Source organism: Tasmannia lanceolata, unplaced genomic scaffold (genome assembly GCF_043159265.1).
Source record: "Tasmannia lanceolata isolate RefF3 unplaced genomic scaffold, GAP_Taslan_0.1 ptg000015l, whole genome shotgun sequence".
NCBI lineage: Eukaryota > Viridiplantae > Streptophyta > Magnoliopsida > Canellales > Winteraceae > Tasmannia > Tasmannia lanceolata.
The window spans coordinates 50,198,193-50,225,650 of record NW_027518692.1 but is presented as its reverse complement, the minus strand read 5'-3'; the positions used below and the strand labels follow the sequence as shown (position 1 = coordinate 50,225,650).

General features: G+C 39.8%; 3 protein-coding genes across 3 annotated transcripts; 2 read left to right on the top strand and 1 right to left on the bottom strand.

Annotated features, from left to right (window-relative positions):
* Positions 1-954: 954 nt before the first annotated feature.
* Positions 955-26,881, bottom strand: LOC143892055 (cellulose synthase A catalytic subunit 4 [UDP-forming]-like). The gene is made up of 5 exons (XM_077396525.1): positions 26,369-26,881; positions 20,551-20,634; positions 16,439-16,449; positions 2,620-2,875; positions 955-1,821 (listed from the first exon to the last, which is right to left on the bottom strand). The coding sequence occupies exons 1-5, from the start codon at positions 26,879-26,881 to the stop codon at positions 1,240-1,242; spliced, it is 1,446 nt and encodes a 481-aa protein (XP_077252640.1). The 3' UTR covers positions 955-1,239.
* Positions 10,758-16,143, top strand: LOC143892211 (uncharacterized). The gene is made up of 4 exons (XM_077396668.1): positions 10,758-12,233; positions 12,312-13,786; positions 14,164-14,575; positions 15,548-16,143. Exons 1-4 carry the CDS (start codon positions 10,829-10,831, stop codon positions 15,910-15,912), a joined length of 3,657 nt encoding a protein of 1,218 aa, XP_077252783.1. The 5' UTR covers positions 10,758-10,828; the 3' UTR covers positions 15,913-16,143.
* Positions 21,313-26,131, top strand: LOC143845890 (uncharacterized). Its single transcript, XM_077354297.1, has 3 exons — positions 21,313-21,536; positions 23,932-24,926; positions 25,005-26,131. Exons 1-3 carry the CDS (start codon positions 21,313-21,315, stop codon positions 26,129-26,131), a joined length of 2,346 nt encoding a protein of 781 aa, XP_077210412.1.
* Positions 26,882-27,458: the final 577 nt, after the last annotated feature.

The window sequence follows — 27,458 nt, the reverse complement described above, 5'->3', positions numbered from 1 at the left end:
ATAGACACGTTGGACCAGCGGCTCCCCCCTCCCACAGGTCAATTGGCAGAGGAGGTAGTCTTCACAGTTAAAATGGCATTGGCCTGCACCCGTACCGACCCCAAGTACCGACCCACCATGCGTTTTGTTGCTCAGGAGATGTCGGCTCGCGCCCAAGCCTATCTCTCTGAACCCTTGCGCACCATTACCATGAGCAAACTCACCTCCTTGGAGAAGTAGAGATGGAATTCGACTCCCACAATTTGGTTTTTGATGGCCTTTGGGATGGGTGGTTACATAGATTTGCATTACTCGAATTGAGATGACATAGTTTCTGTTGTTATATAAAAAATTGCTATCACTTCTCTCACCATGTGCATAGCCAGTTGATTTTTCACTCAACTTTGAATATGTAAGGGATACTATAGTAGTGAATATGTTTGGTCTATACTCTTTTACTCTGCTCTATGTCAATTTTACTGAAATTTATATCTAATGGCAGTTGGGTATCTTATTAAGATTGAAGCTACCTAAATGAGGGAACATAACAACAAACAGTCCAGACTCTAGACAAAAGAAAACCACAAAGGGAAACAAAAAGAAAGAAACCTCATACTAGGCCTCAATGGAGACAAAGGAAAAGAAAAAATAGAACTAGATTAGTTAACCAAAACTAAATTGGGGGAAGTCATCTTCATCAATCATTCAGAAGGCGATTATCCAGCACTGTTCGTTTTGGGTTTTGAGAATTGATTTTCAGTCCAAAACTGATTATTGGAGTAAAAATTGTGTGATGATCGGTTTCTCTTGTTTTCATCGGTATGGTAATGGAAAAATCTATAAACAGTAGGCAATGAAAACATTCACTCTTTCACTAAGCAAATTCTACCAACCAGAAGTACTTACTTACAATTTCATTTTGACTAAAACAAATATAATCTGAAACCCAAAATCATTCACGAATGAAACTTCCACTTTAATTTCAATTCAGTGAAATGCTACAACTCTCATTTATCCATCCAAAATAGATAATAACAGACAACATTGCAACCCACGAAATCAATTTCATTGTGTTTCAGACTTCACATTGGCAGACACTCATTTCACACCATTGATAACAAAACTTGAACTGTAGAGCATGATTACATAACTATACATGCAACAACTCTTTAAGGACTTACACTGTCCCAAAAAAGAGAGTACAGATAAGAAGAAGAAAAGGGAAAAGGGGATAGAAAGCTATAGTGCCCAAACATATGGCTAACACTCCACCCCACATTGTCTAAGAATTGGCCCTTGTTGCTTGGGCAAGAAAGGGTCTATTCTGACCCAAACCAAAGAGAAAACTGAAGCAAGGAGAATAGACCACAGGACTACAATGGTAGGAGTCCTGTTTTGCCTCCCCATTAAGCCCTTAAGGACAGGATATAGATGAACTATGACCCAAAAGGCGAAAAATAGTTTCCCAAACAAAGGGCCCCATGAACCATACCCATTGTTACTGGCATCAGACACTCCGGCAACGACTCCGACCATGTTTAATATAAGCAAAGTGGTAGGGGGAATGAGAAGCGCAGTCCATTTGAAGAGGTAGAGATCTCCAAATTCTGCGTCATCTGCTGCCTTGGCAGTTACAGTGAAGTTGGTGTCTACTCCGGCGAGGACCTTAAGAAGACCTTGGAAGACTGCGAAGAGATGTGCCGAGACGCCTCCGATGACCCAGAATTGCTCATTACGCCACCAATCTTGGATGCTAACGCCACTCCATCGGAGCTCCAGAACGCCGGTGGCTATGATGGAGAGGAAGAGAGCCATAAACCATATGCTAGCTAGGTTGGTCAGCTGAGGAACATCAAATTCTTATGGTTAAAATGGTGCTTTCATACTTGTACAAGGAATTATAACTTGCATTAGAGGGTAGTATTAGGAGCTCATGTTTTTTAGTTGTTTTGGGGTCTGACATGATACTACAATGAACTAGTGCATACACCAGATGTTAGTGTACATACCATACACCAGATGATCACTCAGTTGGGAAAAAAATGGGATTCTTGCCTAAAAATCTCTAATCTACATTGAAATTTATGTGATGGCCAAAATATTACATTTTATAAAATATTCTCTATAGAGCTGCTAGCAAAACGAATAGGGTGCAACTTGGGTCGGGTCAGGTTGAGCTTTTGCTAAAAAAATGAATTGGAGTCAACCAGAGCCCAACCCAATTTTAACCCTGTATAAGAGTATTTTGGTCATTTAAATCGTCTTAGGTTTTAATTTCAGCAAGTCATTTTAGAATTGATTTCCTTTCTTATAAGTTTTAAATACTGTACCAAACTTTCTTTGATGGAAATACACCTCACTTATTTCTAGAATCATTGCTTGGCAAATTTAAGTTTGATGGTAGAATCATAACGAAAGCGTAATGGTTAAAAAGTTGTGATTTTAAAGTTACTCAAAGGGTATTTTGTCCCAAAAAAAAAAGTTTACTCTAATTAATATATGCTGACATAAGTAGAATATAGGACTTAATGAAAATATGTTTTTTAGTCATGATTCTTTAAGGACTAATCACTACACATTATACAGTTTAGGGATATATAAGTAAAAATCCATTGATAACAAAAAAGAAAAAAGACTTACAGTGGGGATAATGAATTTTCCAGTGAGGAGACAGACAGCAGGAATAGTGCAGTATGCTAGCAAAGGGATGGAAGTGAAAGGGTAGACAATAGTGTTGGTGTAAGCCAATCTCTCTAACCATTTCAGGTTGCCTCCATAGCCATACCAGAGAGGGCAATGTCTGCTAAGGAAGATCTCTACTGAGCCAAGAGCCCACCTTAGAACTTGGTGCAACCGATCTGAAAGATTTATAGGAGCCGACCCTTTGAAGGCAGGTCTTTCAGGCACACAGTACACTGATTTCCACCCTCTGCAGTGCATTTTAAAAAATCAATTGTTGATCTAATCTAAAATTTAGGGAATGATAAATTCGCACCACTATAGGACAATTCGCACCCATTTAAAGGAGGGTATGTGCATGGTTTTAAATTTCGAAGACCGACACCAAAATTGATAAAAACCGAAACGGTCATTTATTTCGGCCGAAATTTCGGTTTTTCCGAAATTTGACCCAAAAGATCTGTTTTGTTAATATTAATTTAATATTTCACCGAAATTTAATATTGAATAAAATATTGGTTTCGGGTTTTGTACCAGATTTTGACCAAAAATTTGAAATTTCAGGGTCCGAAACCGGTACCGAAACCAAAATTTTAAACCTTGGGTATGTGACAGATTTTAACCCCTTTTAAAGTCAATTCATGTTAAAGGTGTGCAAATTATCCTACAGGGGTGCGAATTTATCATTGCCCAAAATTTAGTGTAAAATTTGAACCATAACTTCTTATTTGTTATCGCCTTATCGGGGATTTGTTATGCAATTTTGGGAAAGCCATTTCATGGCTCAATTTTGCAGGAAAGAACATCCACCTCAGATGAATTAAGTGAACAAGACAAAATCTGATATGAGTTGGTTCTTCTTTATGCAAAAGTGAGCCGCAAAATTGCCTAGCAAATCCCTATAGGTACAACCGTACAACTATGTTTTGATAATAGGTACAAACTCAACTGGTTGCATATGCTTTAACTCAACTGGTTGCATATGCTTTAATCAGCTGCCAAAGGTTGCTAACATCTTTTGGGGAATTGAAACAGTTGGTTCAGCGTATAGGACAAGGTGAGTTCGTGCTTATTATAACAGCATGTTTGTGCCGATAGCATTACCGAATAAATATATCTAGAAATGAAAATGACATTTTCACCCCTTCCCTCGTTCTTAATTACACCCCTTTTCGTTTGTCTTTTCATAAAAATGATTTTATTTTGAAGAAAAGGCAACAAAATTTACATGAAATGTAGTTTAGGTGTTTTTAAAGAAACCAGACAAACAAAAGGGTGTGGAAATGATGAGAAAGGATGGAAATATCATTTCCATCCAGAAAATATTTGAAGTTATATTAAGAAATGTGTTTGATTTGTTATAAAGTCACCATCACTTGTCTGAGGTGATTCAACTCAACCCTTTCGATTCGAGTTGAGTTTTTGAGTTTTCAAAGAAGAAATACCGAAGGAGTTGGGCCTATAGCTCAATGGTTGAGGCTTTGTTTCTCTACCTTGATGTCGCGGGTTCGATCGCCAGCTTACCTATCAAAGAAAAGAAGAATAAATAGCGAAAAAATACGTAATTACCTCCTTGCCCCACTCGGTCTTCTCTTCATAACCACAGCTGATAACATGAATGGCCTCCTTAACAAGGCCATTTGTGTTGGTCCCCTGAGGGAGGCCACCTTCTTCCATGAGTGTCGACGTGATGAACACTAGCGATTGGCCAAACCGCTTCTCAAAGTTCTTCTGAGACATGAGAGATGACTTCTCCAACTCTTCGTACCCTTCAAGACCTTCTTCGATCTCTTCGAGGTCGAATAATGGCATTGACCCCTTCTTTGAGTAGTTCTTCATCATTGTCATCTTCTTCTTCTTGCCAAAAAATCCTCCTCTTTCTCCTTTCTTCAATTTAGACTTCCTTGACCCTCGGCAACAGCCACAACAACACCATGATGGCCAGCAGTCGCATGTCATCTTCGGCCGCTTTTGACTTGCCGGTGGGTCATAGCCATACAAAGCTTGGCGGTTGAAGACGCACCCAGTTCCGACGTAAACCGGGCCTTGGATTCCATCCAAGCCTTTCGTGTTGATCTACATTGTCCACAAAATTGAGGATTTATGGTCTTTTTGAGGGAGGTTTGATATATCAATTCAACCACTAGAAAATTCAAATTCACTCTTTGTAAAAATCAGGACCTTAAACAGAGCCACATGGCCGGCCTTTCTTGTTTTCTTTTTATCTTAGAAAAAAACTAAGTTTTGAAGGGATTTTTACCTATAAATTCCTAGTTTGGAAAATATACACCAATTAGCCACCAAGCTTCATGATTTACTCAAAGAAATTGTCTTTTTAAAAAAATTTCCAATAAGCCCCTGAATGCCTACTCATTTTAGCATAGATACATTTTTTTTTATCAAATTGCCCTTTGATTAACTTAAAAAACATGATTGTTATGCCAAAAAAAAATGTGTGCACGACTATTTAGATAATTATCTAAATTTCCAATAAGCCCCTGAATGCCTACTAAGAAACTGTGATTGTTTTAAAAATCAGAAAATGCTAAAGTTAAAATTTTCCCGGCAAGAAACCCCTGATTTCAGAAGTGGCTGAAGTTTTTTTTTTTTTTAATCAAAAAATTTTGGTATAGTATTTAGGGATAATTTGAAGAAAAAAAATGTGGCCACTTCATAAATTTCAATGACTGATTGGAAAATATTCTATAGATTGCGAATTTGTGGGCAAATATCTATTTTTGAAATAGAATCATTGAAAATACCCAAAATGCCCTTACCTCAAAGTTGGTAAAGTGAATCATGGTGGATATTTTATAATAAATTCCAACATGAATTTACAATAGAAGGAACCTGAGGTCCGGGTTCATAAGTACTCATCACCCATGATTTTCTAATTCTCTTGGAAATTAAAAAAGAAAGTGAAGGCATTACTTTGAAAAAAGTATTGTAGTACCCACACCATAGGATGATCCAATCTATTTATTTTATGGGCCACAATGTAAATAGTTTGTATCTGAAAAATCATTTCTATAGGATGATCTTAGCCCTCAGATCTATAGAGGAACTATAGGATGATCTTAGCCCTCAGATCTATAGAGGAACTTCGTATCATGGAAACCTTTACAGATAAGAGGGTTGGGATCATCCTATGGAAATGATTTTTGTCACACCCTATTTACGTCGTAGCCCATCTAATGGACAGTCTGGATCTTTATGTGGTGTGATCCGTACAATACTTTCAGAAAAATAGACGACTATATGGGCTTACACCATATACTATAAAAATAATAAAAAGGGCGGTTCAGTGCATGAGGCTCCTGCCAATGGAGGGTCTGGGGAGGGTTAGATGTACGCAGCCTTACCCTGCTTATTAGAGAGGTTATTTCCGTAACTCGAATCCGATACCACCACGTCACAATTGAGCAACCTTACCGTTCCGCCAAGGCTTGCCCTGCTACTATAAAAATAATATGGGTGGAAATACCAAATGTGGGCTGTAGCAGTCAACCGAAGCAAATCTGGGACTCCTGCAAGTCATCCGTAGGCCATAGCAATTAAAACCACGCGCATACTACTAGGAAATATATCTCCCCTTTCATACGAGTCTCTCTCTTCTATCGTATACCTATAAATATGAAATACAGACCATACAATCTCAAGAGCCACAGCATGTCAGCTGCCATGAAAACACTTCAAAAATTAGAATTTCTTCTTCTTCTTCTCTTCTTGTCTCGTCTTTCTTTGAGAACATGGGCAGCAACACAAGCAGAAGCTCTTGTAGAATGGAAAAGAAGCATAACTTCTTAGTCTATCAATTCATGGTCTCTCACCAATGCTTCTAACTTTTGCAAGTGGACAGGAATCCAGTGTGACAAAACCCAACGGTAATCCTCGAGATAAATCTCCCCAACTGCAACCTCTTTGGAACTCTCAACCAATTCAATGTAGCATCCCTGCCCAGTCTCACTCGTCTGAATCTCAATCTAAACAATCTCTATGGAATTATCCCTTCAAACATCTCTCTCCTCTCCAAACTCATATACCTAGACCTTGGCAGCAACAATTTCACCGGAGCAATCCCCGCTGAGATCCCGAGCTCACCGACCTCCGCCTCTATAACAACAGCCTCACTGGACAAATCCCATATCAGATTAGCAATCTTAGAAAGGTAAACCACCTTGACCTTGGATCAAATTACTTACAATCTCCAGATTCCTCTAGTTTTTTTACCTATGTCCTCTCTGGCCTACCTCTCACTCTATCTCAATGGAATGTCTAATGAATTCCCACCATTTATATTGAATTGCACTAATTTGATATACCTTGACTTGTCACAAAATCTTCTAAATGGGTCTATTCCGGGGTCATTAGTGTTAGAAAAATTGATGTGCAAATTTGTAATTTAGGATTGGAGAATACCTTATAACAAATTAATCTCACAACTTGAAGACAGAGATCAATAATACTATTTTCTGCAATAATAATCTGTAAAGGAAAAAGAAATCGTTAGATCACTTATCGAGTTGAGGCACGAAGAATCTTCGCTGTCCTTAAGGCAAATCTCGCCCCCACTATGACGAATCAACGGTGCAGATGGGCGTCTTGGCGTATGCTTCCAGGATACAACTCTCGCTCCAGGGGTGTGCACTCACGTAGCCCGGATGCCTAAGAACTTGCTTATATTTGCTAAAAACCTTGATCAGAAAACCAAAAAGAAAGCCAGAGAAGAGAAAGAGCAGAAGAAGAATCCGTCAAAGATATATTTCTGTTTTCTCTAAAACCGATTTATATAGAAAGGTAATCGACACGTTAGGGTGAAACATCGTACTCTTTTAGTGCGTGAGAGACGTTTTCCAAACGGTCACTAAACCACAATTAAGGAATCTCAAACGGTAAAAAAAGAGTTAAAACAAAATTAAATAAATTCTTGACCGTTAAAAGGAAAAAATAAATAAAGAAAAAGAAGCCTTAGGTTCACCCGCGGCCGGCCGAGCCGAGCAGGGCCGGGCGGCGCGCGTGTGTGGTAAGATCAAAAGCCCACCGGACCCAAGTGGGCGATCCGTGCGCGTAGGATCCCATAACCTCTTGCTTATTCACAAGGTTAAGAGAGTGAAAGGATATATATGGCCACTCTCATCCTCTCACACTTCCCATCTAGGACTAAAGTTTTCTCATGACTTTAGTCTTTTTGGAGGGAAGCCCAAAAGCATACATATAATGACTAAAAACACCCCATTGTAAGTTTGAATTACAAAAAGACTTTTTTCACATAAAAAGTCAACAATCAGTAAGCAATTAGAATAAGCTAGAATATCTCAATTTAACAGACAATTCGTTTCAAGGTCCAGTACCTTCTGACTTGGCAAAGCTTCCAGAGCTCAAAGGGCTACTCCTTGGGAAGAATGGATTCACTGGTCCAATCCCTCTAGAGTTTGGAAATATTTCTAATCTTCAAATTCTTGAACTTTATGATAATTCATTGGGTGGGTCTATTCCTTCTTCTCTGGGGGAGCTTCGGATGCTTCAAAGACTCAGTCTCCAAAGAGCTGAATTGAATTCTACCATTCCTTCTGAGCTAGGCCTATGTACCAACCTCACTTCATAGACCTATCAGGGAATAATCTTGTCGGTGCTTTACCTATTTCTCTATCCAATCTTACTAAAATTTCTGAACTTGGAATCTCAAGCAATTTGCTTTCAGGCGAGATCTCGCCCGACTTGGTTGCAAATTGGAGGCAGCTGATCTCCTTGCAACTCCAGAATAATCTTCTCAGTGGAAATATTCCGTCAGAAATTTCAGAAGAGAGCCTAATGAAGCAAATAATGATAAATGGAAGAAGTTTAACGATCAAATCAAGGGGGGTGGGGCTTTCATGTCTTCTTCTGCAACTTAAACCAGCTGAATAGCTAGTAGTAATTAACTCTGACGAGTCAACTCGGATTATTCTTGAGTTTAATCGAATAGTTAGCAAAACGAGTTGACTCACCATCAACTCGACAAGTAGGAGAAGGCTGAAAAAAATAGGGAAAAGATATAAGTACAACCATGTTTTAACAATAGGGACAAACTCAAGTTGTGGCATATGCTTTAACCAGCAGCTTTTGGGGAATTGTAACAGTTGGTTAAGCATATAGGAGAAGGCAAGTTCGCACTCATTATAAAAACAAGGTTGTGCTTATATCATTCCCTTCGTGTTTTTCACCCGTTCGAGGTGATTCAACTCATCCCACTTTCAAGTCAAGTAGAGCTTTCAAGTTTTCAAATAAAAATAGCGAAAAAGACGTAATTACCTCCTTGCCTCACTCAGTTTTCTCTTCATAACTGCAGCTGATAACATGAATGGCCTCCTTAACAAGGCCATTTGTGTTGGTCCCCTGACGAAGGCCACCATGAGTGTTGACGTGATGAACACCGGCTATTGACCAAACCGCTTCTCAAAGTTCTTCTGAGACATGAGAGATGACTTCTCCAACTCTTCGTACCCTTCGAGTTCATTCACATGTTTTGATATTTTTTTCTCGGAAGTATGTGTAAATTCAAGATCCCAATGGCAATTAAATGATGCTTAACAAGTGCCCTTAGCGCACTCCTTGGGAAAACCCATAAAATATTGCAAAAAGAAGCTGCAAAATGAATGAATGATTTGTACTCCCTAGCAATAAATCCAATGAGAAGAATTTCGTGTGTGTGTGTGTGAGGAAGTTAAGATCGTAAGTATGTTTGAGCCGAAGTTTCTTCAATAAACTAACCCCATTCCGTCCTGTTTTCTCTATAATGGATAGCTAGGATTGGCCGAATAGCACACCTGGTTCAGACCTATACATCTTGGCTAAAATCAACCAAATTAAACACTAGCAGTGATGACAAAAAGAACAGGGGCAAATATCAGAACTATAACCTATTTTGATTAATGGCACTGCTTGCTTTGTTTAATTTATACTTTCTTGATTAGTACAAGTAAGGTTGCAACTTGGGTTGGATTTTACTTACCCTTGTCCACCCGACTAAAATATACGATGGGTCGGGTTTAGAAATCATGAGTCTTGGGATGAATCCCCAATCTGGGGTTGGGTCGGATCAAGTTTAAAGAAAAAAACCCCATAACTCAACCCAATCAGAGCTAATTAATGGGTGCCCCTGCGAAAAAGATCGTAAGGGCACCCACTCCATTGGGCTGAAAATGACCAAAATGCATTAATACCCTTTTGCACATTAAGCCACCTTTCAGTTTAGCTTACCTCTATAAAACATTTCCCATGAAACTTAAAAGATAAACTTAGTAATCCTCTCTTAATACACTTGATGGTTGAGTGTCTGGTTTATGTATCTCTCATTATCCCGTTAAAAACTTGACCCGTGAGAATTTTTCGATAGGGTAGGGTTTCCAAAACCCAAGTTGCAACCCAGGTTACAAGACTAAATATGCTATCAACATCAAATCCAAAAAGTCTTAAATATATCAGTCCCCTAAAGAGAAAGGAAGAGATAATTCTATTGCTTTGCCAAAATTTCCACTCTTGTGGTCCTGCCTTTGTCTTTTATATCTGTCCCACAAAGAAAAAGGCAAAGATAACAGAAGCAGTTGGAACATGGAAATTCTAGGCAAGGATGTGGAACCGTGTTTAGTTTTCCCACAACACAATTACTACCACAACACCCGACTAATTTACAATATTTTGATGGATTCCAGTTTTTTTTCTAGAAAGTATTGTAGTGCCCACACCATAGGATCATCCAATCTATTTATTTTATGGGCCACAATGTGAATAGTTTGTGTCTGAAAATTCATTTCTATAGGATGATCCGAACCCTCTGATCTATAAAGGTTTGTCACACCCTATTTACTCTGTAGCCCTTGTAATAGACGGTCTGGATCTTTATGCGGTGTCATCCCTACAATACTTTCTGAAAAATAGAGGACTATACGGGCTTACACCATATACTATAAAAATAATAAAAAGGGCAGATATAGGTGGAAATACCAAATGTGGGCAGAAGCAAGTCTGGGTCTCCTGCAAGTCATCCATACCAATTAAAGCCACGCGCATACTACTAGGAAATATATATCCCCTTTCAGACGAGTCCCTCTTTCTCTCTCTCTCTCTCTCTCTATAAATATGAAATGGAGACCATACAATCTCCAGAGTCACACACAGCATATCAGCAGCCATGAAAACACTTCAAAAATTAGAATTTCTTCTTCTTCTTCTCTTCTTGTCTCGTTTTTCTTTGAGAACATCAGCTGCAACACAAGCAAAACCTCTTATACAATGGAAAAGAAGTCTAACTTCCCAATCTCTCAATTCATGGACTCTCACCAATTCCTCCAATCTCTGTAACTGGACCGGAATTACCTGTGACAAAACCCAAACCTTCGTTATTCAGATAAATCTCCCCAGCTCAAATCTCTATGGAACTCTCAACCAATTCAATTTCTCTTCCCTGCCCAATCTCACTCATCTCAATCTCAACTTAAACAATCTCTATGCATTAATCCCTTCAGACATCTCTCTCCTCTCCAACCTTATATATTTAGACCTTGGCAGCAACAATTTCACCGGAGCAATCCCCGCCGAGATCGGAACCCTACCGGAGCTCACCGACCTCCGCCTCTACAACAACAGCCTCACTGGACAAATCCCATATCAGATTAGCAATCTTAGAAAGGTGAAGCACCTTGACCTTGGATCAAATTACTTACAATCTCCGGATTCCTCTAGGTTTTTACCTATGTCCTCTCTGACATACCTCTCACTCTATCTCAATGGAATGTCTAATGAATTCCCACCATTTATATTGAATTGCACTAATTTGTTATACCTTGACTTGTCACAAAATCTTCTAAATGGGTCTATTCCGGGGTCATTAGTAACCCGTTTAAACAAGCTAGAATATCTCAATTTAACAGACAATTCCTTTCAAGGCCCAGTAATTTCTGACTTGGCAAAGCTTCCAGGACTCAAAGGGCTACGCCTTGGGAAGAATGGATTCACTGGTCCAATCCCTATAGAGTTTGGAAATATTTCTAATCTTCAAATTCTTGAACTTTATGATAATTCATTAGGTGGGTCTATTCCTTCTTCTCTTGGTAAACTTCAAATGCTTCAACGACTCAGTCTCCAAAGAGCTGAATTGAATTCTACCATTCCTTCTGAGCTAGGCCGCTGTACTAACCTCACCTTTATAGACTTATCGGGGAATCAGCTCGCCGGTGTTTTACCTATTTCTCTATCCAATCTGACCAAAATCTCTGAACTTGGAATCTCGAGCAATTTGCTGTCCGGCAAGATCTCGCCCGACTTGCTTACAAATTGGAGGCAGCTGATCTCCTTGCAACTCCAGAATAATATTCTCAGCGGAAATATTCCGTCAGAAATTACCCGATTGGCGAAGCTCAAATTCCTCTATCTCTTTGGAAATCAGCTTTCGGGTTCGATCCCATCGAAGATTGAGAATTTGAAAAATCTGTTAGAATTGGACCTTTCCACGAATATGATTACAGGTTCAATCCCTCCAACGTTGGGCAATCTAACACAGCTCAAAATACTAAATCTTTTCTACAACAATCTCACAGGTATGAAACAAACCAATTTCTCCAAAAGCTTAAGCTATTAAAGTTTGTGTTATTTAATCATTTATACTTCAACAACAGGTATGATTCCCCCGGAGATTGGGAACATGACTTCCCTACAGGTTCTTGATCTTAACACCAACCAATTGCATGGAGAATTGCCGGAGACCCTCTCTCGCCTCGAAAACCTTCAATTGTTCTATGCCTTTACCAACTATTTTTCCGGTAGTGTTCCGAATGATTTTGGGCTGAACAGTCCATTGATAAATCTCAGCTTCGCGAACAACAGCTTATCTGGTCAATTGCCACCAAATATATGCAGAAACCATTCCCTTCTCATTTTCACTGTGCATGGCAATAACTTTACCGGACCATTACCGGATTGTTTGCGAAATTGCTCAGGGTTATCCAGAGTCAGGCTAGAACAGAACCATTTTACGGGCGACATAAGGAAAGCATTCGGAGTGCATCCCAATCTTTTATACATCGATATGTCTAGTAATCAGTTGTCTGGCGAGCTTTCACCGGATTGGGGGGAATGCACCTCACTCACTTACATGCATATAGCTGGAAATAACATTTCTGGAGAAATTCCAACAGAGCTTGGGAAACTGACCCAGATACGGGACCTAAGCTTATCTTCAAACACTTTAACAGGAACTATTCCAACCCAATTGCTGGATTTGGGTCTGCTCTTCAAGCTTAATTTAAGTAACAACCAACTCTCCGGCGACATTCCTACGAAGATTGGTATCTTATCTGACCTCCAGGAACTTGACCTGTCGAAAAATGCCCTCATTGGCACTATACCGGAATCACTTGGGGATTGCATTAGCTTAATTAAATTGAATTTAAGCATCAACAAGCTATCAGGAGAGATACCATATCAGTTGGGGAATTTGGTTCATCTGCAATCTTTGTTAGATCTTAGCGGCAATTTCTTATCTGGGGCAATCCCTCAGAACTTGGGGAAGCTCACCTCTCTAGAAAATCTCAACCTCTCTCACAACAATCTCTCTGGCAGTATCCCGTCGACGCTATCCAGCATGTTCAGTTTACAATCTGTGGATTTCTCTTACAATATGTTGGCTGGTCCCATCCCGACAGCAACCATTTTTCAAATTGCCCCAGCGGAAGCTTTCACCGGGAACTTAGGCTTATGTGGTAATGCAACAGGACTGAACCCTTGTAGTAATTCTAGCCCTAATGCAAATGAGTCTAGGAAAAACCACACGAAGATCATCATCGCCGTAGTCATCCCCGTTGTGGGAATTTTAATTCTGGGTGCTGCCATTGTATTCATCACCATCAAATCTGGGAATCGGACTGTGAAAAAAGTAGAGAATGGAATTGAAACTCTCATTCAAGAGACCACTATACCTTTGATTTGGGACAGAGAAGGAAAATTCACATTCAATGATATTGTAACAGCTACTGATCATTTCCATGAGAGATATTGTATTGGGCAAGGAGGATTCGGGAGTGTCTACAAAGCAGAGCTTCCGATTGGTCAGATTGTTGCTGTGAAACGCCTCCACATGTTGAGTTCCGGCGAGGTATTGTGAAACAACCATTTACTACAAAAGCTTAAGCCGTTAGAGTTTTTATTCTTTAATCATTTATACTTTTGTGCATGCGCGCGCGCCTGTATGTGTGTATTTGTTTTTGTGTAGGTGTGTGTGCGCACGCGTGTCTCTGTGCGTGTGTTTGTTTGATTGAGTGCGCGCATGTGTGTGTGTGTGTCTGTGTGTGTGTGTTTATGCAACACTCCGCCTCACGTGTGAGCCCCTCTTTTTTGGGTTGGCTGTACACGTAGATTTTGAACCAAGGACCCACTGTTACTCAATAGCTCTGATACCATGTGAAACAACCAATTGCTCCAAAAGATTAAGCAGTTATAGTTGGTGTTATCTAATCATCTATACTTGAACAGGTAGCGGAGGAGAACCTGAGGAGTTTTGAGAACGAGATACGGTCGTTGACAGAGATCCGACATCGGAATATTGTGAAGCTGTACGGGTTCTGTTCGAGGGAGGGCTCCATGTATTTGGTGTACGAGTATGTGGAGAAGGGTAGTTTGGGAAATGTGTTGTATGGGGAAGATGAGGGTGGGAAATTCGATTGGGTGACGAGGGTGAAGGTTATACAAGGGGTGGCTCAAGCTATCTCCTACTTGCACCATGACTGCAGGCCAACTATCGTTCATCGGGACATTTCGGTAAATAACGTGCTATTGGAGTTGGATTTTGAACCACGCATCTCTGATTTTGGAACGGCCAGATTGCTAAGCACAGACTCCTCTAACTGGACCACCATTGCTGGCTCTTATGGTTACATGGCGCCAGGTACGCTATAAACATGAAGTTATTTTTCTATTATATAGTTTCTGCAATTGAGAAACAACCAATTACTCCAAAAGTTTAACCTGTTAGAGTCAAAAGGGCGGCCCAGTGCACGAGGCTCCCGCCATTGCGGGGTCTGGGGAGTGCTAGATGTATGCAACCTTACATCTGCTTTGCAGAGAGGTTGTTTCCGTGCCTCGAACCCGTGACCACCAGGTCACAATGGAGCAACCTTAAACTGTTAGAGTCGGTGTTATTTAATCATTTATAGTTCATAAATCCCCCCTCATGTGTGTTCGGGTTGGCCGTACACGTGGCAAGTGTGATCCTTTGCTTGGTTTCGTCTTCAGGATGCCTCGAAAACCCCAAGATGGATTTGTCGGCATTTTCATCGACCATACATTTTTCCCTTTGATATACTTATTATGAACCCACTGTGTCCAAGGCATGTTCCTTCCATTGAGGACATGCCAAAAGTGCCTTGTTAGGGCCGCCTTGTTTAGATCAACTAGCCTTCTGATTCCTAAGCCTCCTCCTTTTGGCCTGCAAACATCTTCCCAGGCCACGTGATGGTGTTTCACCTTTAAATCGCTTCCTGACCAGATGAAATCCCTGAATACTTTCTCTATGTTCGTTAGCACTCTTATTGGGATATTGAAAGCTGAAGTCCAGTATACTTGACAGGAGTTGAGGACGGTTTTGACCTGCTCCACTCGCCCTACTCGAGATAAATATAGATTGTTCCATGAAGCAATCATCTTGCCAACACAGCCTTTTAATATGAAGAAAGAGAACGTTAGAGAACACAGCCTTATTTTTATCATTAACCTTTGATCAGAGTCTAGCTTTAAACTATGCATGAAAATGTTAATTGTCATATTTGCTAGTTTGTCCTTTTAATATGACATTAATTGAAGGGTTTTTCTATTATTCCCCTGTTTCTACAATCCTTTAGTTTTTCTTGGGCAATTGCAGAGCTTGCTTATACCATGAAGATCACCGAAAAATGCGATGTCTATAGCTTTGGTGTGGTAGCAATGGAAGTTATGATGGGAACACACCCGCGAGATCTCATCTCCTCTTTGTCATCATCATCGCCTAATGGAGAAGATATACTCTTGATAGATACGTTGGACCAGCGGCTCCAGCCTCCCACAGGTCAATTGGCAGAGGAGGTAGTCTTCATAGTTAAAATGGCCTTAGCCTGCACCAATGCCGACCCCAAGTCCCGACCCAGCATGCGTTTCGTTGCTCAAGAGATGTCCGCCCGCACCCAAGCCTATCTCTCCGAGCCCTTGCGCACAATTACCATACGTAAACTAGCCTCCTTGGAGAAGTAGAGATGGAATTCAACTCCCACACCCTTTGAGATGGGTGATTACATAGATTTTGCATTGCTCGAATTGAGGTAACATAATTTCTATTGTTGAGTAGGTAAAAATTTGCTCTCACTTCTCTCACCATGTTCTTAGCCAGTTCATTTTTCACTCAGCTTTGATTGTATTTCCTCCCAATGGGTTTCTACAACATGTGATGTGAGGCCTACTATACTAGAGAATATGTTTGCAGTATACTCTCTTACTCTGCTCTAGTTCAATTTTGCTGACATGTCTATCTAATTACAGTTGGGTTATCTTATTAAAATTGAAGCCACCTAAACCAGGGAATATTAAAAACAAACAGTCCAGCCTCTAGCCAAAACGAAAACCAGAGGGTTGAGCTTCGAGCTCAGTCGGTTAAGGCTTTGTTCTCTAACCTCGAGGTCAGAGGTTCAATCCAGCTTATCTACCAAAAGAGAGAGAGAGAGAGAGAGAGAGAGAGAGAGAGAGAGAGAGAGAGAGAGAGAGAGAGAGAGAGAGAGAGAACAGAAGGGGAGACTGTTAGAGAAGGGGAGACTGTTAGAGTCATTGCCAACTCGCGCATGACGTCGGAGGGGCCGGGCCAACTTAGATGAATCCTAGTTAAACTAGGAATTGTAGAAATTTAGGAGACAGTGTTTGTTTGAAGAATTCTAGTTAAACTAGAATTTGAGTCGTAGTTAGAATAAGACTATTCAATTGATTAGTTTTAGTTTTGAAGAAAACATGTGATTGTTAGAGATAGCTAGCTTGGGAGTTATATTGTTGCAGATTTGTAGTTGAGTTTTGGTTTTAGTTACCATTCAAATAAAAATGGTTTTGGTTTTAGTTGTTTTGGTTTTTAGAATTCTAGGTAACATAGAATTTGTTTAGTTAGGGTCTTGTTTGAGTTGAAATAGGTTAGACGATTTGAATACTTGTTAGAATAGGACTTTGGTTATTGGAATTAGAATACAAATTGGTTTTTGCTCTTTTTTTTTTCACTCTAAAAGAGAGGAGCCAAAACCTATTTTGTAATGGTGTAATGTTTTAAAATAAGAATTCAAGAGAAAAGCTTCTCTCCTTAATTAGTTCTTCTTCTGAATTTTCTTGTTGCTTTTGATTTCATCTTCAACAGAGACAAAAAGGAAGAAGCCTCATATTAGGACTAAAAGGAGACAAAGGAAAAGCAAAAAGAACCAGATTAGTTAACCAAAACTAAATTGTGGGAAGTCAGCATAATTGATCATTCAGTAGGCGATTACCCAAATTTTAAGGCCCTTCTCATTTTGGTTTTTTTTCTTCAAATGTGTTGTATTAGTGATATAAAATCACTTGGTAATATCTTCTCTAAGAAGGGGCATTCTTGGAATGTGTTAATAAGTCTACTAAGGAGGGTTATATCTTTAGTTGGGTCATTCTTCTAAGGAAGGGGATTTTGGGCTTTTCTCTATACGAAAGGGGTTTTTCTCTCTCCAAGGGTTTCTTCTTCTTCCTCCTTTGCAATAACTTTATCCAAGGTTATTGGGGTTCCTTTTATGGTGTTTTTGGGTTGTGAAGATATTGTAAAGCGGGAGTTGGGTTTTTGCTTGAGTTGTAAGAAGAGGGTGTTGGTGGGATTTTCACCATTGTTGGATAGGTAAGGGTTTTAACCCTTGTTTGTAATTTCCCATTGTTGGTAGTGAAGTTTACTTGCCGGATTGCCCGTGGAGTAGGCCAAAGTGCCGAACCACGTAAATCTCTTGTGTCTCTTGCTCTCATGTTTTCTTTCTTTATTTCCATACACTCTTGATTTGTGCACATACTCGTTTGGGCTAATTCCGTGGGTTGCCGGAACCTATTTGTTGTTGATTGGTTCGAGTAGTCTCCGATAACCGGATTTCTAGCGGCGGGGTCTTGCCGCAACAGAATGGTTCTCATTTTGGGTTTTGAGAATCGATTTTGAGTCCCAGCTGATTTTTGGGCTCAAAATTGTGCGATGATCTGTTTCTCTGTTTTCATCAGCATGGTAATGGAAAAATCTATAGACATTAGGCAATTAAAACCTTCACTCTTTTCACTAAGCTTATTCCATGAACCATTACAGTTTCATTTTGACTACAGCTATATAATCTGATGCCCAAAATGATTCACCAAAGAGGATGCCACTTTAATTTCAATGCAGTGATATGCTACATCACCCACTTATCCATACAAAATAGATAATAACAGAAAGCATTGCAATTGCTACCCACAAAATCAATTTCATCGTTGTGTTTCAGACATCACATTGGCACTCATTTCACACCATTGATAACAAAACTTGAACTGTGGAGCATGATTTCATAACTATAGATGCAACAACTCTTTTAAGGACTTGCACTGTAAAAAAACAGAGATAAGATAAGAAAAAGGAAAGGAAACAGGAGATAGGAAGCTATAGCGCCCAAACATATGGCTAACACTCCACCCCACATTGTCTAAGAATTGGCCCTTGTTGCTTGGGCAAGAAAGGGTCTATTCTGACCCAAACCAAAGAGAAAATCGAAGCAAGGAGAATAGACCATAGGACTACAATGGTAGGAGTCCTGTTTTGCCTCCCCATTAAGCCCTTAAGGCAAGGATATAGATGAACAATGACCCAAAAGGCGAAAAATAGTTTCCCAAACAAAGGGCCCCACTAACCATACCCATTGTTAATGGCATCGGATACTCCGGCAACGACTCCGACCATGTTTAATATAAGCAATGTGGTAAGGGGGATGAGAAGAGTAGTCCATTTGAAGAGGTAGAGATCGCCAAATTCCGCGTCATCTGCTGCCTTAGCTGATATATAGTGTATACACCAAACATCCAAACATCCATTGGAATGCTTGGAATCCACATCTTGACACCTCAGTAGACAGTGGACCTGACATGACACAAAGATCAACTAGTGCCTACACCAAATTTTGATGTACATACTATCAGTCACAGATAAGGCGGTTGGTTGCAAGTCGTAGTTCCTTTATGTAGTTGCTATTGACAAGATGAAAGCTCAGAGTTAAAGAGCTACCTCCTTGAATTTCATTGATAACATGACATAATATACTCGTAATCTAAGCAGACCATGCCTCCTTCGACGAAAGGAACGAGTCTGATATAGGCTTCTAAAAAGATTGGGATACTGTCGAAGCCCCCACTAATCCTTAATCTTTTAAAGAATAATAGTGGGTAAGAGAAGTAGTGGAAAAAGCTCATATTGGACGAATGGTTCGGAAGAAGCAGAAGTCAAAAGCATATTTATAAACTAAGAAGAGAAAGAAGAGGTACAAGACCCATGTTAGCGCCTAACAGACTTTCTCAGAATTCAAGTTCTTGAACTCAAGATTACTGATGACCCTGTCCTGCCCAAGGCCACTGTTGCTCCATGTGAAATTGCCATTGACCAAATTTTATCGAGATTTTGAAAAATCACTGTGATATCTTCAACTTTTATTTTTATTGCAAAAATATGATGAAATTATCCTAATAAATTCACAATAATATTTGTTGTCCTAATTTTGATCTTAAGTTTTATATTTTGTTTTTTTTGTTTTTTTTCTCAACATGAACTTAAAATGATAAAAAAAATTTAATATATCCCAAGATGCACCCTCCCCTAGAAATTCCCAAGACAAATATTTGTGACTATGGATACTATACACCAATGATCATTCGGTTTTGAAAGGGGGGATTTCTCGCCTAAAAATCTGTAATCTACTCCGTTCAAAAAAAAAAATGTAGTCTACAAACATATCCCAATTAGCCATTGAAAATTATGAAATGGCCAAAAACCTACTTTTTAAAAAATATTTCATTTAAGTCACTAAATACTACCTCTTCGATGAAAACACCCTTCACTTCTTTCGAGAATCATTATTATTATTATGCTTAAAAAATTATAGCCTTCCAGAATCATGACTAAAAAAAATCATGATTTTAAAGTTACTGATAAGGTATTTTTTCCAAATAGAAAAGAAAAAGTTTGTTGTCCAATATATGTAATATGTTGACATAAGTTGGATTTACAGACTTAATGAATTTTATTTTATTTTTTTGAGGGATTTGCTAGGGACAATTGCAAAAGGCAATTTCGCAGGCAGGCTTTTGCATGGGAGTGCAGCCACTTCAGATTAATTAAATGAATAAAGACAAAATCTGTTGCAAAGGGAGCCTATGTGGCTGCTATCTCATGTAACAGGCCGCCCGCAAATTGCATTCTGCTTGTGAATCAACCAAGTACTCCAAAAGCTTACGCTGTTAGAGTTGGCGTTCCCTCTTTTTCAAGCATGATTCTTAAGTACTAATTAGTATATATTTTACAGATTAGGGATTTAAAGTTAAGAAAAAAAAAGACTTTTGCCAAGAAAATAGAAGAAGAAAGACTTACAGTGGGGATAATGAATTTTCCAGTGAGGAGACAGACAGTAGGAATAGTGCAGTATGCGAGCAAAGGAATTGAAGTGAAGGGGTAGACAAATAGTGTTGGTGAAAGCCAATCTCTCTACCCATTTAATGTTTCCTCCATAGCCATACCAGAGAGGGCAATGTCTGCTAAGGAAAATCTCGAGCCCACCTTAGGACTTGGTGCAACCAATCCGAAAGGTTTATCGGAGCTGACCCTTTGAATGCAGCTGGTACACAGTACACTGATTTCCACCCTCTGCAGTGCATCTTGAATCCTGTCAATATGTCCTCTGTTACTGATCCATAGATCCATCCAATCTGCCAATAAGAAATAAACATAATCTAATCTAATTACCTATTCAAATCAGTATGCCTAAACTATGCCTAATCAATCTAAGATCTTGAGAGATCTGATTTTATTCTCTAACATGCCCCCTCAAACGTATATGGATTGAAAATTGATATACGTTTTGGATTTCTTGGATGGATTACAATGAGCCCTAATGTGTGTTTATATAAAACACGCATAGGGATAAACATAGAAAGATAGAGACAACAATAGAAAGAGATTATCCTAATCTAATTCACTTGCTAATCTAATCCAACTACTTAAATCTAACCAAATCAATCCAGTAATCAAGTCAAATCTTCTAAGATTTGATCTTATTCTATCATGCCCCCTCAAACGTATGTGGATTGAAAATCCACTTACGTTTGATTACAATAAAATGCCCCCAATGAAGATAACCCAAATTAAGAAATGTTGTTTGAATCCGCCCCAATTAAGAAATGTAGCTTGAATCCTCCAAGTGATGAACACGATTGAAAGCTGATAATGAATGTCCGCCAAGTTTGATGCACACTGCCATGACTGATGTCCGTGTGATATATGTTGCCCGTATTGCTGAAGATAAGTGTCGCCTGTTGTTGAAGGATGTGTCGCATGAAAGATAAGCCACGGAGAGCTTCAAAAAACTGGATTGGACTCTAGCCAGAATGGGCCAGTCATTAGGCCTATTTAGAATATCGAACCTTCTGGAAATAGGTCACATTGGACCAAAGCCTCGATGGGCAAAAGGAAGCCTAGATGGGGAGAGTGGGGGCCTCAATGGGCAAGACATCATAGGTCGGCAAGTACCGATCCTCATGGAAATGAAATACTCTTCCAGGCACACTTCAAATGAATTGAAGCACCTCAACTGGAAAGAGTCATGTTTCAGGCACGCACCTTGTAATGCACCTCAACTGAAACCGGTTGAAGAATGAAAAATTTTGAGAAAAAAAAGGAAGAAAAGAAAATGAGAACATAGGCAACAAGCGGTTGAGATAATGATGGCAATTATCGGCAAAATTTTGAAGAAATTTGACAGTGGAGGAAAAAAAAGGTACAAATATCAAATATAGGGATTCAATTTCACTTAGAATGAAGGAGGCTTCCACGAAAATCAAGGGATTAAAAAAAAGTGCAGGGAAGACAAATTTGGAAAAAGTAGAAGCAAGGGAGTGATGATATCAAAATCAAGATGGGTGTCTTGATGAAAACAAGGGCATGCAGATTATAAAAAAAACTGCATAGAAATGATGAGACCTAAAAGGGTCCAGCTATAAGAATGGAGTGGTGGAAAGACAAAAGATGGAGTGTATCAAGTAAAAAGGTGGGATTCAATTTCCACTCTTCTATTCCCTCTTATCTCCTTGTCATAAGGTACAAATGGCAGAGCTTTACCTTCTTTATCTTTACTTGATATCCTTTATTGCAGTTGATGCTGCTTCTTGTTTTCAATGACCATGGAATCTGTGGCGAAGGAGACCACTCCTCTTCCTTGCATACATTTCAACGGATCTGACTAATAAAGTATTGATCATGCCGAGAAGTAGGCACCGAGGACATGGGTTTTAAGAAAGGCGACCAGGAAACGGGATTTGAGCAAAGACGCCCTTGATGATAGCCGAAGCAGTCTATTCGATGAGGACGACGCTCGGTGGTTGCGGTTGCATGGCTGAACCAGTCTAGGAGATTGTTAGGGTGTGAGAGAAGAATTTGCAATGGTGAAGAAAATTTTGCTGGGATTGATGGCGGCCCGGCGGACGACGGCTAGATCCTCCGTCCGCCGGGAGGACGGGTTTGCTAGGGTTGTACTCAATGCGTGGTCGGATTGACCTGCTCTGATAGCATGATAAATTCTGATATTTCACTAAATCTTGGATTCATTACAAAGAGCCCAGTGAGTGTTTATATAGAACACTCATGGGATAAACATAGAAAGAGATACTGATAAGAAAGAAACATAATCTAATCTAATTACCTATTCAAATCAGTATGCCTTAACTATGCCTAATCAATCTAAGATCTTGGGAGATCTGATTTTATTCTCTAACAGGTGGGCCTTTCATGTCTTCTTCTGCGACTTAAACCGGCTGTATAGCTAGTAGTAATTAACTCTAACGAGTCAACTCGGATTATTCTTGAGTTTAATCGAATAGTTAGCAAAACGAGTTGACTCACCAGCAACTCGACAAGTAGGAGAAGGTTGAAAAAAATAGGGAAAAGATATAAGTACAACCATGTTTTAACAATAGGGACAAACTCAACTTGTGGCATAATGGCATATGCTTTAACCAGCAGCTTTTGGGGAATTGTAACAGTTGGTTAAGCATATAGGAGAAGGCAAGTTCGCACTCATTATAAAAACAAGGTTGTGCTTATATCATTCCCTTCGTGTTTTTATCGAATTACCATCACCCGTTCGAGGTGATTCAACTCATCCCACTTTCAAATCAAGTAGACCTTTCAAGTTTTCAAAGAAAAATAGCGAAAAAGATGTAATTACACTTAGTTTTTTCTTCATGACTGCAGCTGATAACGTGAATGGCCTCCTTAACAAGGCCATTTGTGTTGGTCTCCTGAGGAAGGCCACCATGAGTGTTGACGTGATGAACACTGGCGATTGACCAAACTGCTTCTCAAAGTTCTTCTGAGACATGAGAGATGACTTCTCCAATTCTTCGTACCCTTTGAGACCTTCTTCGATCTCTTCGAGGTCGAATAATGGCATTGACCCTCTCTTTGAGTAGTTCTTCATCATTGTCATCTTCTTCTTCTTGCCGAAAAATGCCCCCCTCTCTCCTTTCATCAATTTAGACTTCCTCGAACTGCTGCAACAGCCACAACAACACCATGATGGCCAGCAGTCACATGTCATCTTTGGCCGCTTTTGACTTGCCGGCGGGTCATAGCCATACAAGGCTTGGCGGTTGAAGAGGCACCCTGTTCCGACATAAACCGGGCCTTGGATTCCATCTAAGGCCCGGTTTATATAATACTACTATACGGGCCTTGTGTTTACATAATACTACTATACGGGCTTACACCATATACCGTTGCGCCAAGGCCTGCCCTCGTTCTATAAAAATAATATGGGTGGAAATACCAAATGTGGGCTGTAGCAGTCAACAGAAGCAAGTCTGGGTCTCCTGCAAGTCATCCATACCAATTAAAGCCACGCGCATACTACTAGGAAATATATCTCCCCCTTTCATACGAGTCTCTCTCTCTCTCTCTCTCTCTCCTATAGTAGACATATGAATATGAAATAGGGATCATACAATCTCAAGAGCCACAGCATGTCAGCTCACCGACCTCCGCCTCTACAACAACAGCCTCACTGGACAAATCCCATATCAGCTTAGCAATCTTAGAAAGGTAAAGCACCTTGACCTTGGATCAAATTACTTACAATCTCCAGATTCCTCTAGGTTTTTACGTATGTCCTCTCTGACCTACCTCTCACTCTATCTCAATGAAATGTCTAATGAATTCCCACCATTTATATTGAATTGCACTAATTTGATATACCTTGACTTGTCACAAAATCTTCTAAATGGGTCTATTCCGGGGTCATTAGTAACCAATTTGAATAAGCTAGAATATCTCAATTTAACAGACAATTCGTTTCAAGGTCCAGTACCTTCTGACTTGGCAAAGCTTCCAGAGCTCAAAGGGCTACTCCTTGGGAAGAATGGATTCACTGGTCCAATCCCTCTAGAGTTTGGAAATATTTCTAATCTTCAAATTCTTGAACTTTTTGATAATTCATTAGGTGGGTCTATTCCTTCTTCTCTGGGTAAACTTCAAATGCTTCAACGACTCAGTCTCCAAAGAGCTGAATTGAATTCCGCCATTCCTTCTGAACTAGGCCACTGTACTAACCTCACCATTATAGACCTATCTCAGAATAATCTCACTGGTGTTTTACCTATTTCTCTATCCAATCTTACCAAAATTTCTGGACTTGGAATCTCAAGCAATTTGCTCTCCGGCAAGATCTCGCCCAACTTGGTTACGAATTGGAGGCAGCTGATCGTCTTGGAACTCCAGTATAATAATCTCAGTGGAAATATTCCGTCCGAGATTAGCCGATTGGCAAAGCTAGAATACCTCTATCTCTTTGGAAATCAGCTTTCGGGTTCGATCCCATTAGAGATTGGGAATTTGAAAAATCTATTAGAATTGGATCTCTCCACGAATATGATTACAGGTTCAATCCCTCAAACGTTGGGCAATCTAACACAGCTCAACATACTAAATCTTTTCTACAACAATCTCACAGGTATGAAACAAACCAATTTCTCCAAAAGCTTAAGCTATTAGAGTTTATGTTATTTAATCATTTATACTTCAACAACAGGTGTGATTCCCCCGGAGATTGGGAACATGACTTCCCTACAGGTTCTTGATCTTAACACCAACCAATTGCATGGAGAATTGCCGGAGACCCTCTCTCGCCTCAAAAACCTTCAATTGTTCTATGCCTTTACCAACAATTTTTCCGGTAGTGTTCCGAATGATTTTGGGCTGAACAGTCCATTGCTACATGTCAGCTTCGCGAACAACAGCTTCTCTGGTCAATTGCCACCAAATATATGCAGAAACCATTCCCTTCTCTATTTCACTGTTCATGGCAATAAGTTTACCGGACCATTACCGGATTGTTTGCGAAATTGCTCAGGATTATCCAGAGTCAGGCTAGAACAGAACCATTTTACGGGCGACATAAGGAAAGCATTCGGAGTGCATCCCAATCTTTTATACATCGATATGTCTAGTAATCAGTTGTCTGGCGAGCTTTCACCGGATTGGGGGGAGTGTACCTCACTCACTTACATGCATATAGCTGGAAATAACATTTCTGGAGAAATGCCAATAGAGCTTGGGAACTTGACCCAATTACAGGACCTAAGCTTATCTTCAAACAATTTAAAAGGAAATATTACAACCCAATTGCTGAATTTGGGTCTGCTCTTCAAGCTTGATTTAAGTAACAACCAACTCTCTGGCGACATTCCTTCAAAGATTGGTATCTTATCTGACCTCCAGGAACTTGACTTGTCGAAAAATGACCTCATTGGCACTATACCAGAATCACTTGGGGATTGCATTAGCTTAATTACATTGAATTTAAGCATCAACAAGCTATCAGGAGAGATACCATATCAGTTGGGAAATTTGGTTAATCTGCAATCTTTGTTAGATCTCAGCGGCAATTTCTTATCTGGGGCAATCCCTCAGAACTTGGGGAAGCTCACCTCTCTAGAAAATCTCAACCTCTCTCACAACAATCTCTCTGGCAGTATCCCGTCGACTCTATCCAGCATGGTCAGTTTACAATCTGTGGATTTCTCTTACAATATGTTGGCTGGTCCCATCCCGACAGCGGCCATTTTTCAAGATGCCCCGGCAGAAGCATTCGCCGGGAACCTAGGCTTATGTGGTAATGCAACAGGACTGAACCCTTGTAGTAATTCTAGTCCTTAAATGATGCTTAACAAGTGCCCTTAGCGCACTCCTTGGCAAAACCCATATCATATTACAAAAAGGAGCTGCAAAATGAATGAATGATCTGTACTCCCTAGCAATAAATCCACGCTCAGCCACCTTTCATGTTTTTATCGAATTACCATCACCTATTCGAGGTGATTCAACTCATCCCACTTTCAAGTCAAGTAGAGCTTTCAAGTTTTCAAAGAAAAATAGCAAAAAAGAAGTAATTACGTCCTTGCGCCACTCAGTCTTCTCTTCATAACGGCAGCTGATAACATGAATGGCCTCCTTAACAAGGCCATTTGTGTTGGTCCCCTGAGGAAGGCCACCTTCTTCCATGAGTGTTGACGTGATGAACACTGGCGATTGACCAAACCGCTTCTCAAAGTTCTTCTGAGACATGAGAGATGACTTCTCCAACTCTTCGTACCCTTTGAGACCTTCTTCGATCTCTTCGAGGTCGAAAAATGGCATTGACCCTTTCTTTGAGTAGTTCTTCATCATTGTCATCTTCTTCTTCTTGCTGAAAAATCCCCCCCTTTCTCCTTTCTTCAATTTAGACTTCCTTGAACCGCTGCAACAGCCACAACAACACCATGATGGCCAGCAGTCACATGTCATCTTTGGCCGCATTTGACTTGCCGGCGGGTCATAGCCATACAAGGCTTGGCGGTTGAAGAGGCACCCTGTTCCGACATAAACCGGGCCTTGGATTCCATCTAAGCCTTTCATGTTGATGTACATTGTCCACAAAATTGAGGATTTATGGTCTTGTTTAGGGAGGTTCAATATATCAATTCAAACATTAGAAAATTCAAATTCACTCTTGTAAGAATAAGGGCTTCAAACAACCTCCTAGAGCCGCGTGGCTCCATTTATTTTCTTTTATATGTTAGGAAAAAAAAAAAACTACAGTTTTCGAGGGATATTTACCTACAAATTCCTAGTCTGCAAATCACCAATGTTATTATCTAAAAACAGTATTTATTGTGGGCATGATTTGTATTAAATGCCCACCGGAATGGACTAGAAAAGTAATAAAATATGGGTTTTCCTAACGAGTGCCCTAAGCATCGTTCACATGTTTTTGATATTTTTTCCTCAGAGTATGTGTAAATTCAAGATCCCAGCGGCAATTAAATGATGCTTAACAGGGCACTCATTGGCAAAATATTACAAAAAGAAGCTGCAAAATGAATGGATGATTTGTACTCCCTAGCAATAAATCCAATGAGGAGAATTTCGTGTGTGTGAGGAAGTTTAGATCGTAGGTATGTTTGAGCCGAAGTTTCATCAATAAACTGACCCCATTCCGTACTTT

What these genes read in the sequence shown, in the direction of transcription:
- LOC143845890 (XM_077354297.1), top strand. Translation starts at nt 21,313, where the DNA reads ATGGGCCAGTCATTAGGCCTATTTAGAATATCGAACCTTCTGGAAATA. An exon ending in TGGAAAGAGTCATGTTTCAG is followed by an intron (nt 21,537 to 23,931) that starts GCACGCACCTTG and finishes TACAATCTCAAG; the next exon opens with AGCCACAGCATGTCAGCTCA. An exon ending in TTTCTACAACAATCTCACAG is followed by an intron (nt 24,927 to 25,004) that starts GTATGAAACAAA and finishes CTTCAACAACAG; the next exon opens with GTGTGATTCCCCCGGAGATT.
- LOC143892211 (XM_077396668.1), top strand. Translation starts at nt 10,829, where the DNA reads ATGAAAACACTTCAAAAATTAGAATTTCTTCTTCTTCTTCTCTTCTTG. An exon ending in TTTCTACAACAATCTCACAG is followed by an intron (nt 12,234 to 12,311) that starts GTATGAAACAAA and finishes CTTCAACAACAG; the next exon opens with GTATGATTCCCCCGGAGATT. An exon ending in ACATGTTGAGTTCCGGCGAG is followed by an intron (nt 13,787 to 14,163) that starts GTATTGTGAAAC and finishes ATACTTGAACAG; the next exon opens with GTAGCGGAGGAGAACCTGAG.
- LOC143892055 (XM_077396525.1), bottom strand. Translation starts at nt 26,881, where the DNA reads ATGTACATCAACATGAAAGGCTTAGATGGAATCCAAGGCCCGGTTTAT. An exon ending in AGACTGAGTGGCGCAAGGAC is followed by an intron (nt 20,635 to 26,368) that starts GTAATTACTTCT and finishes TCTTATTGGCAG; the next exon opens with ATTGGATGGATCTATGGATC. An exon ending in GAAAATTCATTATCCCCACT is followed by an intron (nt 1,822 to 2,619) that starts GTAAGTCTTTTT and finishes GATGTTCCTCAG; the next exon opens with CTGACCAACCTAGCTAGCAT.